We start from the raw sequence: 16,973 nt of genomic DNA on the forward strand, positions 1-16,973 counted from the left end.
GAAAATTAGACATTAAATGGTAAAGTTCATTAACATAATTTACTACCATAATTTAGGATGCATACTCAAGGTAATTTAACACTGATCAGCTCCTCTCTGACCCCATTTAGATGACACACTAAGCCATGGTGGATAAGCATTTTGAGCTAAACATTATGGCTAAGCATGCCATGTGAACCATGTCTTAGCATGTCGTGTGAACCATCCCTAACCATAGTGGCTACATAACCATAGTTTAAACACACTCACTAACCATTTTCTGCAAAAGCGTTAGTGGCCTAACAATGGCTTAGTGGCCCTGTTCAGAAGACACCTTAAACCATGGCTTTAACCACAGTGAATAAGGCTGAAAAGGCCCTTAATCACACCTAACATAGTTTGGGTTGTTAAAAGAGCAGTAAAACACCAACCTGTCCCATTCTTTCAGGATTAGTTAAGTATTACAAATTCCTATATACGACGAACATTAATTTTTATTCCAGATTAATTCAACCGAAATAAGAGTGATTTTATGCATGTGGCCTCAAAAAGGAGAAAAGTAGATAAAAGGATAAGAAACAGACACCTGTTACCCAGGTACTCAATATACCCCAAACATAATCCCTGCACTTAAGGAAACACACACTCTCCACATTAAGCAAAATAGCTGCTTTCCTTTTGGCCTGTGTTTTGGAAACAGTGATGGAGATGTAAAATGAAGCATGGGCTCCTTCATTTATGTTGCTGCTCACACTGAGGAGGAAGGGATTCAAGACTTAGCCTATGTCTTGGCTTACACAGTGGTCAACATTGCTAGCCTGTCATCCCTTGCTCCATTCAAAATAGGCCCCTAATTAAAAATTGGTTACCAACTAAGGTCTCAGAGAATGTTCCACTTATGCACCTCCGGTGAAGAGGATCAGATAGCAGGTGAAGCAAAGGATCTCTGCAGGACACCCTGGAGAGCTGTGGCCAGTCAAGAAATAGGCTGCACTGGGCTACATCTAATCTGGTACAAGGCAGTTTCCTGTACTCCATAGCACTATAAAGGCAGCTGTGAATGTTCTGCCTGAAAAAAAGTTTGGACTTAAATGAAATACATTTTAAGACACACACTAAGGCTAACAGATGCCTTTTCTAAGCTAATATGATTTCTTCTTGTAAACTAAATATATTTTAGAGTACAAAACGCACTGCCTTAAAACCCATGCAGCTGAAACAAAATCAACATTGCAATGAGTATTGGCATATTTAGTTAGTTTAGTGCATCTTAAAGATGATTGCACATTTTTTAGACATCAGTGGAGTAAGCATTTATAGATTCTAAATGGTAGTAGATCAAGGAATTGGGTTAGCTTTCCACTTGCTGGCATATAGTTATAAGCAAGACTATTTATCCTGTGAAATGTCATATACAAACTGCTTATCTAGCACACAGTTTGGATTCCTAGGAATGCTTTTTAGAGGGGAAAAAACCCTAGCTTTTATAATTGGAGAGATAAGTTTCAAAACAGAGAGTACACATACTGGAAGAATTTCTGTGCCCTGAATGACCTACCTAACAGCCTCTAACTCCGTCCTCTTATTCATCTTCCCCTGCTTTGCAAAAGTATTTCTTTCTTTAAAATTTATACTCCACCATTCAGCCCCAAATAACTCCACAGTATTACATGCCAACAGACATTTTCACTAACTCAAACATTCTTACGTTAAGCTAGCTATCCATAGAACATATGTTTGCATTCTTCCATCTGTTCACTGTAGGACACATTTCCCATATGGATTTTGGGACTGTCTTTCTTCAGTTATCTGCTAGGTATAGAATTCAACTCCTTTCCCACAAGCACACATTGCCAATGACCCTCCTCTTTGCCTCTCCACGGATGCGTCCCTCTACATATACAATCACACACACTCAGGGATGTTTCATCAGGATGGAACAGCACAGAAAATGTGTATTGCATCAACGTTTTTCATAGGTGTAAGAGCTGGCAAGTGGTGGGGGGAAGGAGAGGTACCACCTCACCTACCAGAGGTAGACTTTGACTCCAATCTCCCCCTTCATATTGCAACTTCTGCCATTACTGACATACAGCATCAAGGTTGGCATCATAGGAGAAGTCTGCTGTTTCCCTATCCTTGCAAGCTTCACCATCTACAGTCTGGAGTGGAGAAATGGCTTAAATGCTGCCAGTGAGGAAAGAGAGGCTGGCTCTGGTGCTATACAGGTTGATGTGTAGGCTGGTATTTGTCAAAAGATACTGTTTTCATTTAAAAGTTCAAGCAGGTTCAATGTTTGGCTGGTAAGCACAAGCAGTTTTTTGGATAAGAAAACACAGCACTTCACGAAGGCTCTCTACAAGAAAAAGTGTCAATCAGTGCTCCTGACGAAGGATCTGATGATCCAAAATGCTGAACCTTCTTGAACTTTTAAATAAAAACATTATCTTTTGACAAATGCCAGCCTACACTTGTCATCCTGTATAGGAAGCCTCTCTTCCCTCACCATTTTGTGGTGCTCTTTCTCCTTTCCCCCCTCATCTTAAATGCTGCCAGTACCAGATCAGTGATAGAGGCATCTTCTACAGCTGCTAGGTTATCTGCTAGCAGTGTTCCAATGGCACTGCTAGCAGATAATTAAATATAATATTTAAAATATTTATGACTCGCTCTTCGTCATATAGGTCAAATTCATATATAGCGTACAAAAATAATAAAGTACAATGAATGCAGCAATACACACAAACAGAAAGAGTAATAAAAGACAACAATGAAACAATTTCAAAACAGCCATCATCAGAAACATAATACATAATAAAAATCTAGAGTAAAAAAAACAAAAGACAAAATGCACAGAAAGATTGCATGTAGTCACAGTAGGAAAGCAATAAAAATCTAAAAGCCTCTAAAAGCCAAAGCCCTTCCTAAATAAGAAGGTCTTAACACTGCAACTGAAGACCAATAAGGAGAGGGCATGATGAACCTTCTTGGGTAGGGAGTTCCAAAGTTGAATGTCGCAACAGAGAACACTCTTTCCCTTGTCCCAACTAAATGTAGGCTGGGAAGCAACAAGAGACTCTCCACTGATTATCTTAATAAGCAAGGCAGGCTCATATGGGAAAAGGTGACCCATCAGAGACCCCGCTCCTAAATGGCATTCATCACCTTGAATTGGGCTTGGAAACAAACAGGGAACCAATGCAGTTGGTTTCAGCAATAGGGTGACATGTTCTTGATAATTGGCTCCAGTTAATAATGAGGCTGCTATATTTTGAACATGTTGAAGCTTCTCTGGGCACTTTTCAAAACAGCTGCATACAGAACGCTTTGCAGTAGGAGATGGAGGTACAGGAATAAGCAGTTATTTGTGTTAAACATCTTTAGGTTTAGTTACTGGAAGGCATTTGGACTAAGGGGTTAAAAAGAAAAGAAATGGATGCCTCTACCCTGACTTCAGCAGCGGCAGCAAATGAAAACAGTATTATTTATTATTATTTATTACATTTGTATACCGCCCCACAGCTGAAGCTCTCTGGGCGGTTTACATAGTACATGTTCCATAGTCACTGTCTTACCTGGGCACTAGTTCAGACAGTCATCATTGCTTTGATTACCTGAGGCATTTTCATCAGGACATCATTCATGAAGGGACTACACCACTGCTCTCTGACTGTCCACTTAAGACATGGCTGATTAGTTTCCTAGCCATTGAAAAGCAGTACGATGAATGTGAGTGTTTCCAAGTCTGCCTTCATATTTACAAAAGGGCTACACTGATTAATTATATTGAATTCATGACTCTCTTCATATTAGGCATGGAATGTATAAAAATCTTGAATGCAAAGTGCTATTGAATATGCAGTCACCCCCTTACACTATTGCCAGTTCAATCCAATTAGTCCATTGAAAAATATAAACGTATTTTTCACATCGTCAATCTTTTTAAACTGACAAATCAAGCTATTGCTGCATGCATTTGAATCAAATTTTCTGTGTAGACTCAAATATCCAATGTGTCCTCATTTGGTTATGACAAATATCACATTCAGGGAGGAGAGGTATCACTTGGCATTCTGCTCCTTATTCTCTGGGGAAAATCAAATATGGGTCATTTATTTATTTCCACAGGAATGTACATTTTGTATGACATAAGTAGCTGTGGCTTTTAAGTAGGTGGAGTCATGGCTGCATGGTAAAGCACAAAATAAATTGCCCAGCAATTTGTAAGATAAAACTGAAATATTATCTACAGCCAAAAAGTTATAAAAATGATGAAACCCACCTGAACTTAGGCAGGGGCTGGACTCAGTGATATAGCACATGCTCTGCATGCAGAAGGTCCCAGCATCTCCAGGTGGAGCTGGAAAAACACCTGCCTGAAATGCTGGAGAGATATTGCTGCCAGTTGGTGTCGACACTACTGGGTTAGCTGGACCAATGGTCTGACTCAGTATAAAGCAGTTTCCTATGTTCCTAAATACAAGGCGTAAATTACATACTTCTGCTTTAATGTAATGATCAGGATATACTATTTAATATAATCTGGAGGTGAACCTCTGTTGTTTTTGTTGCAAAAGAGTAAAAATCTTGTAGCATCTTAATTTATTAAGGCATAAGCTTTCATGTACTACAGTATACTTCATCAGATACAACTGATGAAGTGAACTCTAGAGCATGAAACCTTATGCTATAGTAAATGTATTAAGTCTTTAAGATTCTATAAGACTCTTTGTTGTTTAATATAATTGAATCATTGTTTTCACTTGAAAACGTTGCATTACAGTAAACTGAAAATTAGTCTCAGTGGCCTATTAATGTAAAGTATCCTTCCAAACTATTTCTGAGGGGAGGGGGGACTTGAGAATTAATAGAACCATAAATGATTCTATGACGTTCACACCTGCGCACGCACTATAGCATTCTGCTATATTGTAGAATACTTCTAACTCATATGCACTGTGCTTTAAAAATGTATCTCCTTAAAATATTTCTCAGACTAAAGAAATTTCTAATAGCTAAGCTAAAACTATTTAAGATTCCATGGCTTATAGATGTTAAGACAGCTTTCCAGATTAAAGATTAAAGTACACCAAGGCACTGTCTGTCTCTCTTGTTGGGTTTGTAGACAGATCTGAAGTGCAGAGGTCAAGCAAGCATATCACTATATGTAAATGATGGCAAACTACTTACTACACCTGTTCCTAAATCAGCAGGGTACATGCACCCAGGAGCCACATTTGTCGTCATCCTTCCCACTTTACATGTTTGATGCAGAAAAGCATGATTGGGGGTGGGGTGGACACACAACATACATACTGTAAAACCACACCACATCAAGGATCAAAATTCCACAATCTAAAAGGTTATTTTTATATATTCAGTATGAACATGATTATGTAAACATTTTATCCTATAAAATACAGTGAATCAATAGAGAAAGCAATAGCTTAATCAAAATAGTGCCACTCCAGCAAGTTAGGTGTTCTATCCCAAATTTGTAAAATGCTGTAGTAAAAGGGGACCAAAAAATATCAAGTATGGAATATTCATACAGAGCAGAACAGGAGCTGTGAAGAGTAAAACGGTCCCTCTCTAGACCACTAGAAGAAATAATCCTGAGAGCTGGAAGTGCCCTTTTAAACAGAGATCCAACCGCAGGGGAACCAAGGTAAACAATGGTCCTTATCTCAAGGTTATACCTCCACTCTATGACTGGAACAAGAGTATCAGCAATCATTTTAATTCTAGGTTAAAGCAAGCACAGAAGTCAATGCTGTGCCTCTTCCTTTTTAACTTATGTTTGAATCCAAGGGGAGCCAAGCAGGTCAATGATCAAGTCTCCCAAATGTAATGCTGCCCTCCTCTCTCCAAGAGCAGCTCTATATGGCACCAAGCAAGACTCCCCTGAAACTCCAGTTAACTTCAAAGTGGGATGTGGAGAGGTGAGAAACCCCAGACCAGGGGGTTGGACTCGATGGCCTTATAGGCCCCTTTCAACTCTACTATTCTATGATTCTATGAATACAAACCCTTGCAAGCACCTAAAAGCATTATGCAGCTGCAGTCAGAGACCATTGACAAATCTGCAAAAATCCTAACCAGTGGTCTTCAACTAGTGGGTTGCAACCCAAAAGTGGGTCACAAGATCAGTCCAGGTGAGGTGCAGCAAAGCTGTTGTCACCACATTGGGAAATTGTGAAAGTGGTTCCATATTGCAGGTTGGGGGTTGAAGGTGGGTCTCGGGTCTGGACAAGTTGATGACCACTGTCCTAGACTACCCTAGACGCTTGAAGCATACAAAATCTCCTGGGATCCAGCACTATTAGTTAAGTGCTGCATCTGAGAAGGCAAAAGTACTTTCCCAGACATTCTCTGCTTTGAGATAGTCCCCTTTATCTAAATACATGTCACAGTATTGTATATGACTGAAGAGGCTCTTAAAATATTTATTCCGCTCTCATTCACCACTGAAGGATGCAATTCCTTAGACCCAACAGATTTATGCCTCCATGTCTAAAAATTCTCCATTATGCCATCTCTTTGTTAATTTGGCTACTATCTTTGAATGTGATATCCAAACCTGTGCCCCTGGACAATATAACTAATGATTGAAACAGAATCCTCACTCCAATTTCGCACACAATTGATGGGGGCCATAAATAAAAGCTAACTTTTTTCTTTGTTTCCTGACAATTCAGTTTACTAGGCATTAAATGTGTGTCATGCAGGCCTTTCTGCATATTTTTTGTATTACTTAAACTAAGTATGTATTATTCTTACCCCATGACAGCTACAGATAAATGACAGAATCTGGAAGGGTAAATGTAGAACAACAAAGAATCCTGAACCACCTTAAAGCCAAACAATTTATTGTGTCATATGCTTTTTAGGAGTTCACTTAGGGCACAAACCTAGGCATATTTCAGGAGAAAAAAGCCCTACAACAGCCAGCATTTCCCCACTAGCTATGCTCACTGGAGCACGCAGGGAATTGTAGGACTTTTTTCTGTCTAAATATACATAGGATTGGACCTTTAGTCTGATCAATTACAAACTATTACAGAGAAATAATTTGAAGTAAAATATGTGGTGCATTGACTAACACATTACAATAGACAATGTATCTAGAACTGAACTCCAAGGGAATCTTACCTCACCAAATGCACCTCTGCCAATGACTTTTATAATTTCAAAGTCATCTCGATGAAGCTGCATTTCCTTCACCAACTGTGTAAATGGTTTTGCTGTTGAAAATAAGAGGAAATATAAATTAAACACTGTACATTAGTCCAACCTTGCAAATAAGCCAACACATTTTCACTGGCATGCCCACCCACACTTACCTATATTAAGAAGCTGTGGCATATTATTGCTAGGAAAAAAATGGAAGTGATTTTCTTCCTATTTACAGACATTCCCATCTGGTCATCTTCTTACTTGACACAAGTAACCAGCCAAGTGGTTCTTTATGAATCAACATTAGCCAATCTCAATCAGTGGTTTCGTTTTTAAGTATACACTATTCCAGATAACCTTACTGTAGGATCTGCAACAAAAGGCCAGGGCTAAATCCAGTCCTCTTAAGTGGGCCAACTGGCCCCACCCCCAGTTGCCAGCAGGATGTGCTGTGTATGTGGTTGCCACAGTAGTTCTAGAAATGCAATTTTCTGACAGCTCATGGAGATGGGGGTCTGATCTATTATCTTCCATCCTCTCAGATAAAAATAGTTGCTGAACAGAGTTTTACAAAAACTAGTCAGGTCAGATTCTAGAAAAATAGTCTTTAAACATTACATCATTCACATAAAGTGTGAAATGAAGGGTGTGTTTAGAGCATTTCAATTTGTGCCTAGGAATCTACTCAGATTATTTATTTATTTATTACATTTCTATACCGCCCAATAGCTGGAGCTCTCTGGGCGGTTCACAAAATTACAATTACACAATGTCTGTTTCAAATAACTTCTGTGCCTTCTCTCAGGGAAGTGTCAAAAGTAAACTGAGAGCCATTTGTGGGTGTAGTACTGAAATCAGTAGCTCACCCAACAAGCCTAGTATTCTTTGTTTGCCCTGTCAAAGTCCTCTTTGCGGTTTTCAGGCTACCATCATAAGAAGAGTCATCACAGCACAACAGAGGACAACCGTGATCTACTGACAACCAAATTATGAAATCAATGCTCAACAAATAAACCATAGCATAAAGGGCATTGGTGATCAGCAAATAGACTCGGCGGTTTTCCAGAGATCTGGATTAACTTTAGTCCCCTGTTTCTACAACAGTGGCATTTGGCAAGGTTTTTCAGTACTGCCAGCTAAAAAATCATAAGAGGGTGCTAAGATCTAGCAATTGCTGCCACTTGAATGTACGGCCCTCCCTGGCTTGCCGACAGCATAATTCTTTCCTGAAGCAGTGATAGCAAAACTTTTTCAGCCTGGGCCCCCAGTTCTACTTTGGGAAGGGCCTCAGGTGGTGTGTGTGTGTGGGGGGGGGGCATTCCAGCAATGGATGAGGCTTAAGGGTCAGATGTAACTGTTACCAATGTGGACATTTTCCCACCAAGTATACAAAGCACAGCTCAATTCTAAGCAAGTCTACTCAGGAGTAAGCCCCAGTGCAACAGCTATCATGCCTGCAAATGCACAACTCTATTCTATGCAGGGATCTCAAGTTTAATTGCCTTTAAATACTGCCGCTAATTGATGATCACAGAAAACAGGAGAAGAAACTTGCAGGCCAGATGACGAACCCCTGGAGGCTGCATGTGACCTGTGGGCCAGAGGTTCCCTATCGCTTTCTTAAAGAATGACAGTGAAGTTAAGAGCAACAATATGCTAAGAGCACATTTTCTCTCTCCCTTGATCTTTTATTCTTAAAATAATTAGACTTTAAAAAAAAAAAACTCGGAACAAGGAAACACGGAGCAAGAAGAGAACAGTGAAGCATCTCTTCCCATCTTCCAAGATGGGCTGCCAGAATTGTATCTGTGTTCCTGATTCACTCCTACCTCATAAAAAATACATTTTAAAATCCCTTACTGAGATATGCAAGCGAAAAACCTAAGAGGTTTGCCCCCACCCCCACCTAGAATCACTGATTTATGCAGATTGTACCTGAGTGTTCATTTCTCCTAACAAAGAAGAGTTTTCACAGATACCTTTCTTTAATGAGTTTTGCAGTCAGAGCACAGCTACACGCAAAACATGAGGAATTAGTGTGGGAACACATTAAGATTTTTTTTTTTTTTACTGAGAAAACTATGCTGTAAGAGAACCCAGGACTCTGGAGTCTGATAAGAAAGCTGAATAGATACTGAGGCAATGGATTAATTAATACTGCAAATGCCACATCATATTACCAGGGATTTTAAGGAAAAATATGTTCTACTTTAAAAACCAAAGAACAGAATGCTGCTTTATGCTTTGATTTCTACTGTTACTCCTTTAAACCAAACTGAACCTCCTTCTGCTCACTTGCCAAGTATCTTGTTTACATCATATTTTAGTATGTCTTCTTTAAGAATGTGGAACAGAAGCATCCACACTATGCAAGATTAGATAGCTGGGCAGAACCTAATGGGTTTGGCTTTTCCCCCAGCACATCATGACTAAACAGCATATTTGCTTCATGACAGTGCAGTTAATACATGCGCCATTTACAGAATCCACAAACTCACATGTCGCAATGTCTCCAAGACCAACCGTACCTTCTTGTAACTGCACAGTATCTTTTACACAGTTAACACTCTACAAATTAACTTAGGGCCTTGCTAGACGAGGCCTTAGCGCACTTTGAGGCCCGGTTTCCCTGCTGTGTATCCACATGACGCACAGGGGAATCCGGGCCCAGGCCGCGCTGAAGCCTCCCCTAACGCGCCATAAGCGAAGTCGCTTATGGCGTGCCTTTTCCGCAGCCCCGGCCTGAGGCCAGGGCTGCGGAACGTCTAGCAAGGTCCGTGGCTTTTTGCGGCTACTCGCTTAGCCGGGAAAAGCCAAGGACTGGGCTCAGCGCTATGCCCATCGGGCTGGGGGGATCCCGGGGGGGGGAGATGGGGGGGAAGGCTGGACCGGCAGGAGAGGGGGGGGAAAGCTGGACATCAGGGATGGGATGGGGCCGAGGGACAGACAACCGGGGATGGGATGGGGGCAAGGGACAGACAACCGGGGATGGGATGGGGGTGAGGGACAGACAACCGGGGATGGGATGGGGGCGAGGGACAGACAACCGGGGATGGGATGGGGGCGAGGGACAGACAACCGGGGATGGGATGGGGCCGAGGGACGGATAGTTTTAGAAAAAAAAACCACTTACCTTCTCCGGAGTCTTTAACAACAACAACAAAAAAAAATGGCCGATGCTGCAGGGCTTCCGTAGTCCCTGCGCGTCGGCTGTCTAGGAGGCAGGGCGGCACACGCTAAAGTTAGCGCGCCGTCGCCCTGCCTCCCTGCCAGCTTATCCGGCTGGGTCTGGCAAGGCCCTTAGTCTAGATCTATGCATGCAGGAGAATGAGGTGCAGAATGAGGTGGTCGAATCCTGAAGTGATAGTACATACTGTAGAACCTCAGAATACAGACAGGAGACAACATTTGGGAATACTTCACAACATTAGACTCACGGCAAGTACAAAACTAGCATGGTAAACATATTCTAGGCTAGAACATTTCTCCTTCAAGTGTTACCTACTTGCAGAGGATTTATGGGGAGGTATTAAAAATGTGAACTTTTTACCTGTTTTGTGTAAGTATAGCTCATGCTACCATCTCAGGATTCTTCCACCTCATTCTGCTGTATGTGTAGATTAAGTTTTAAGTTTAGCGGATGAGGAGTTATTAAAACTTTGGACTGTGCCACTTTAGACTTCAGGTGGGTATCTGCTATAGAAGCTTTCATTATAACAAACTGTGTGTTACAGCAGAAAGCTTAATTAGATGGCACACAGTCCCTTCTAGAGCTACTATATTAGAAGTGCTGCTTTGTTGAAACCCAAATATGGAAGTTTTAACAGATGCACAATTTTCCAAAAGCACTTCACCTAGATTTAATATACAGCAATGATAGCTAATTCCAGTTATTGATTTCCAGCATGTAGTTGATAAGTGCCTTTCATTTTTATGTTACCCTCAGCCTACTGCCTATCAGTCTCTATAAGAGTCAACCACATTAGAGTTCAGGGAACGGAGCTATGGGATTATGTGCACCATTCTTCTCTTCATAGTTTTGGTGTTGTGCAACCACCAGTACACCTTCTAGACTCATTTTTGAAAATATTAGCATCTCACATCTCTAAGCCTGGGGTCACTCGGACACTAGTTGTTACATGCTGAGACTAAATAGTGTTCCCTCTTTATTTTCTATTCCACACTATTTGGTAAGCGTGCATTATGACCTTTCTCAACATTTTTCTAGGATACAGACTGGGTTCAGACATCACAATAACCCACAATGGGTTAATTAAGCCACAAAGGCTTTATTAACCCTTCATGGGTTATCATGTCACCTGGTAGGATCTTTTTTAACCCACGATGGCTTATTTGGCCAAAATAACCCACTCAGATAACCCATGGTCTGCAGAGTGGGTTATTTAAACCATCGTGAGTTATTACGCCATTTGGCAGTCACTGTGGCTTATTTTGGCTGGCTAGAGAACTGTGCAGCAAGAGTACCCACTTGTCCCAGAATGCCTTAAGGAGCCTGAGCCCTGTTCAGAACGGTGTGTCTCAGCCGTCGCTCCTTGCAACTGGTGCCTCTAAAGACAAAAGACGGTCGACAGGGATTAGGAAATTGTACCAGCCTCAAGAAGACCGGTCTTATGCCCAGCGAGGAGATGGGATCCTTTCCCAGATGGCCAGTGGAGAGGTTGGAATGGACCAAGCTTTGCGTCCCCTCCAGCCCCTAGTTTTCCATTCTCCAGCTCCTTTCCATAGATGAGATTTGCAAGTAGAAGGTGGGTAGGAACTGGCAAAAGGACTGAGAGCGAAGAGCCAAGAGAAACGCTGTCTCATGTTTTAAATGGATATTGTTTTTTTATAGTTTTGGTTTTTAAATTTTGTATATCTGTTTTTAATGTTCATTGTTTTTAAGTTTTGTAAACCGCCCAGAGAGCTTTGGCTATGGGGTGGTATATAAATGTAATAAATAAATAAAATAAAATAATAGTCAAAACCACTGCCGCTCTGCTCCTTGCTGGCTGTCAGTGTCCAGAGTTTTGCTATGCATCAGGTGCCTCCTGAGTAAAGGAGGCTGTGTATGAAGTTTGGTCCCAATCTGCAACCATCAAAGCTTTCCTAGCCACTTCCCACTTTCTGGTGCACTGGGGAGTTTTCCTCCTCTGGAGTAAATGTTCATGGATTTGATAGTGGAACAGGTGCCTCCTAACTGGGAGAAGCTGTATATGATTTTGTATCCCAATGTTGCAAATTTCCAGTGCTTCAGAGGTGAAACAGTACCACTGCTCGGGCAGCATGCAGTAGCTTAATAAGCTACTCACAGTAGCTTATTAGTTTGCTCATGTGGCAGGGGATCGTGAGCTATTTAAAAATCAGCTACTGTGAATAGCTTATTAACACATTGTGGGCTATCGTGACGTCTGAACACAACCAAAATAAAACCATTAATAAGGAAATTAATTAATTAGTCTAGAGCCCACAACCTCCCTAGGTAACACACTAGAGGCCTTCAAGAGGCAGCTGGACAACCATCTGTCAGGGATGCTTTAGGGTGGATTCCTGCATTGAGCAGGGGGTTGGACTCGATGGCCTTGTAGGCCCCTTCCAACTCTGCTATTCTATGATTCTATGAAAAATGATCCATCCCTCTATTTTTGCATTTACAGTGCTACTGTAAGTTTTCTGAGGTGAAAATCAGAAATGCCCACAATGTTCTAAAAGTGGATGCATCATAGACTAAAAAACGCACTGTATGTGTCTGTGTGCATGCAAGTGTTTTTGCAAGTGTAATCAGATTCTCTCTCTCTTTCTCTCTCTCACTCACTCGCTCACACACACACACAAACACAGACTGATAAAAAAAATTAGATGTGCCCTGTTAGTAAGTGGCCTGGAATAGCTGCACGCACTACAAATTCTGTCAAGCCTATCCCAATACAAATACAGCGATTTTAACCTGTTGCTATTTTGAAAGGGGCGAAATGAGGGCATATTGAGAATGTGTGCTATGAAGAAGTGTTAAGGAAGCTAAATCAGAACAAAAAGATTCTTACCTCCATCTGAGCCTCCTTTCCAAGAAAAAAAAAAAGTATCTGAATAGGACCAAATTGAAAATTGAACCAGGACGTATTGTCCGTTAACTCTACATAAATGTGTACCAGTTATATCTGAGCAACTGGAATGCCTAACTTCAATCAACTGCATGCTTGAAAATAAAGTGACAGATAAGTAACATGTCCATGGTGGATAATTGATACTATTGAAGGACTTCTAAATTCATATCCATGCAAATCAGTCTTTAGGAATACTTTTTTTAAAAAAGATTTACAAACAAGATGAAAAAAATCCTCACCAATGTGAAGACAAATGACCCAAGAGATGGAATGAGGGGCATCTTTTAACACTTTTCAGTTCTTTTCAAGGTTCAAAGGAAACTGCCTTGTATCTATCTGTCCATCTAGCCCACTACTCTACTCTGGTTGGCAGTGGTCTGTCATCACCTGCTTCCTGATAATTTTAATTGGAGATGCTACGGATTTAAGCTGGGCCTTCTGCATGCAAAGATGCTTTACCACTGAAATATACCCCTTCTCTAATGCATGTCATTTCTAAATTTACATATCTGAGAAAAATATTCAAATTTTGATACTACAGCTAACAATCCTTTCATTTTGTAAATATCACAAGTATAATGAAGTACAGCTGACAATACTCCTGTGTTATAACTTTTCATGAGCTATTTTAGTTCAATAGCTACCATAGAGATAACTCTCCACACTATGGCTTTAGCTAAACCTACCTTTTATCTCGCGTGATCCCTCCTCGGTTTACACGTGACGACCTCACAAGGAGAGGCATCGCGCCCGCCAGTTTTAAAATTTTTAAAGAGGAAGGAGCGCACAAACGCTCGTGCGCTAAAGGTAAGCATTTTTTTTTAAAAAAAAGTAATTTAAATTCCCACTCCCCTCCACCCATGATGGGCATAGCTCCCAGCTCCAAGCGATGAATCGCGCGGAGCCAGGTCAACCCGTGGCAACGGGCCACATGTTCCGTGGTCTCGGGCTCAGCCCAAGACCCCAGAAAAACTGGGGCCAAAGTGGAGGGCTCTATCCCAGGGCAAGGGAGGGATGATCCCTCCCTGATCCTGGGATCCCCTGTGCTTCATGTGGACGCACGGGGGACGATCCTGGGGTTCACCCCGGGATAAAGCCCCATCTAGCTAAGGCCTATATCACTAGCAATGACCGGTGGGGGCTATGAAACCCCAGTACACATTAGCCCTGACTCACCTAGGATGATCACATAGGTTACCACCATGGTTCTTTATGATCACATAGGTTGTCTCCATCTTATTGCAACATGCAGCCTAGACTCTTATATTTGTTTAGGCCTCAAAGGTTCTTTTCTCTACTTTGTATTTTTTTTAAAAAACACACCAAAGTATTGTAAAACAAATGTGAAGACATCTGGTATTGTCATCCCTTCTCACTGGAAAAAAATATACTTATGCTTGTTTATATTTGTACCTTATTCACCTTGTTTAAAGCCGTGGTTTAAGGTGTCTTGTTAACAGGGCCACAGTCTGTTGTAGGGTTGCTGAGTGGTTTGCTAACCATCCCAGCCACACACCTTTGCCAAGATCGGATGTCATATCAATTGCACGCTTGGTGCCCTAAAGCTGAAAGTAAAAGTCAAAATGATCCTTAAAGGAACAATTTTCTTCAGAGCGTCTGAGAAAAACAGAAATGGTTTTAAGCTATATTTACTGCTAGGACACTGTGAAAAGATGTATACAGACCATATTGTCACCTAAAGATAACTATCAAAGAGCAACCACTAGTGAATACACAGGTGTGGCACACCTTTCTGTTCATTCTACTTCCTCTTAATAAATAGCAATATACAATCACCTATTTTCAACTCTGTTTTCAACTCTGTTCCACACCCTGTTTTACTTCCTTAGAGATCAGTTATAACTGAAAGGTCAGTGAAAGTCAAACCTTCGCCTTGGGCAAAAATCCATGAAGACACGTGAGAGGCACTCACTGCTGCTATTAGCTGTAATACTTGCAGTGATGCAAGCTACCCAAAGACTCAAATAGGGACCTTAAAATTTGTAAAGAATGCTGGCAAAAGAGTCAATGTTAAGTTCCACAAGACTTTTTGTTTGTTTGCTTTGCAAACTCCAAGTTCTGCAAGTCCACCATTATCTGGATTAAATGTTCATGGTGGTCTATTCTTTAGAAGAATTTGTACAAGTATTGTACAAGCCAAGAACTATAACACAAACTACTTCACTGAAAGGGGGGAAAAACAGCTACAAAATGGCTTGGAAACAGAAGACCTGAAGGACTGCTTTTAGAACCCTGCCTATCTGCTGCAGTCAGCAGGAGGGATCCTTCTGTGCTGGGGAACATGGGTGGGAGGGTGCTGTTGCACCAGGTCCTGCTTGTTCATCCCTTCTTGACGGCTGGTTGGCCACTGTGTGAACAGAGTGCTGGACTAGATGGACCCTTGGTCTGATCCAGCAGGGCTCTTCTTATGTTCTTATATGTTCTTAAGTACAGCTAGGGAGAATGACCATAATACTTTGTGTGTGTGTGTTAGACAGGCCTCCTGGGTGGACTTCTGCGTGATGTCTTTTCTCCGCATAGTACTATAGCCAATGGGCTTTTTGTTGTTGTTGCATGTTTTTAAAAATATGTATTGCTAGGGAAGCAGGGAGGGGGGAAGATATAATGTTAGCCACTTTGAATACTTTGTTTCAAGTGGAATGGCAGGATAGAAAGGACTAAGTAAGTCCAGAACCGTATGGGATGCCACAGAAATAATGTGGAACCAAGCAAAACCTTTAAAGGGCCCTGTAATATGTGCATCTACTCCACGACCTGTCTGCCTCTCTGATGAGGCTACAGTTGAGCACAAATTACCAAACTGTCTTTTAAAGTGATGGCAACTCCAATGTCTCACCACTCACAACCTGCAAGGTACTGCAACCAGCAAGGACAAGCCACAGCAATACAACAAGCAAGCAGCGCTGCAAGAGCTACTTCACTATCAAGGGATGAAGCTGGCTATAACTCAGCATAGGCATACTGCTGCAGTTGTTGCTTGTATGGCTGCAAGCACAAGGAAGGAAAGACAAAGAACGCTGAGGCCGAGTGTAGCTGTAGTACTTAGGGTTTGAAGCAGTTTTTCAAACCTTGCTTAAGAGGTAATCATGGTTAGCACTGGTGCACATGCCAGGGTTTGGGCCAGGAAGAGAAGGAACACTCCCAATCTCTGAATCATACATAAGAAATCAGGAGTATTCTGTTTTCACTGCTCCTTCAAATGAAGGAAATTCAGGGGCTGTTTTATCACACACCTTAGGAAACTTGCCAAAGTCCAGGGGTTTTCAGGAAACAATGCAAGGCTTTCTGTTTCAGCAGGGTATTTTTTTTAGGAGTCATCAAAAGGCTGGGAGTTCACCAGTTCCAAATTTAGTTGGATTTTAACTGAATTTAAATGGGATTTAATCTAAAGTCAGAGAGGGAAAAGCAACATAGTTCCTGTTGTCTTCCTTTCCCATAATATTTTCCTACAACATTATCAGAAGACAGAAACTGCACCTTGCATGTTCTACTATTCACACATACATACACACACCATGCGATAATGACACAGGTTTTCCATAAAATTTTAAATTGAGCAATTTGCATCAGAGAACTTTTTAACGCCCTAGACAGTAATGTAATTTAGCATGTTTATTTTAGTTGTATTTTGTAAACAAATTTAAAAAGTGTATTCCATGTTATTTTTGTCCCATTACATCTCATACTCGGGGGTGG

General features: G+C 41.2%; 1 protein-coding gene across 4 annotated transcripts in view; it reads right to left on the reverse strand.

Moving 5' to 3' along the window:
• CDC42BPB (CDC42 binding protein kinase beta) overlaps nt 1-16,973 on the reverse strand; it is a 127,518-nt gene that overhangs the window by 89,714 nt on the left and 20,831 nt on the right. For all 4 annotated transcript variants that reach the window (XM_063118079.1, XM_063118078.1, XM_063118080.1 and 1 more), the window contains exon 2: nt 7,132-7,223. In XM_063118079.1, the coding sequence (XP_062974149.1) occupies nt 7,132-7,223 (92 nt within the window). The remainder of the gene's footprint in view (nt 1-7,131; nt 7,224-16,973) is intronic.

The sequence above is a fragment of the Elgaria multicarinata genome, chromosome 2 (assembly GCF_023053635.1).
Source record: "Elgaria multicarinata webbii isolate HBS135686 ecotype San Diego chromosome 2, rElgMul1.1.pri, whole genome shotgun sequence".
In the NCBI taxonomy this organism is placed as follows: Eukaryota; Metazoa; Chordata; class Lepidosauria; order Squamata; family Anguidae; genus Elgaria; species Elgaria multicarinata.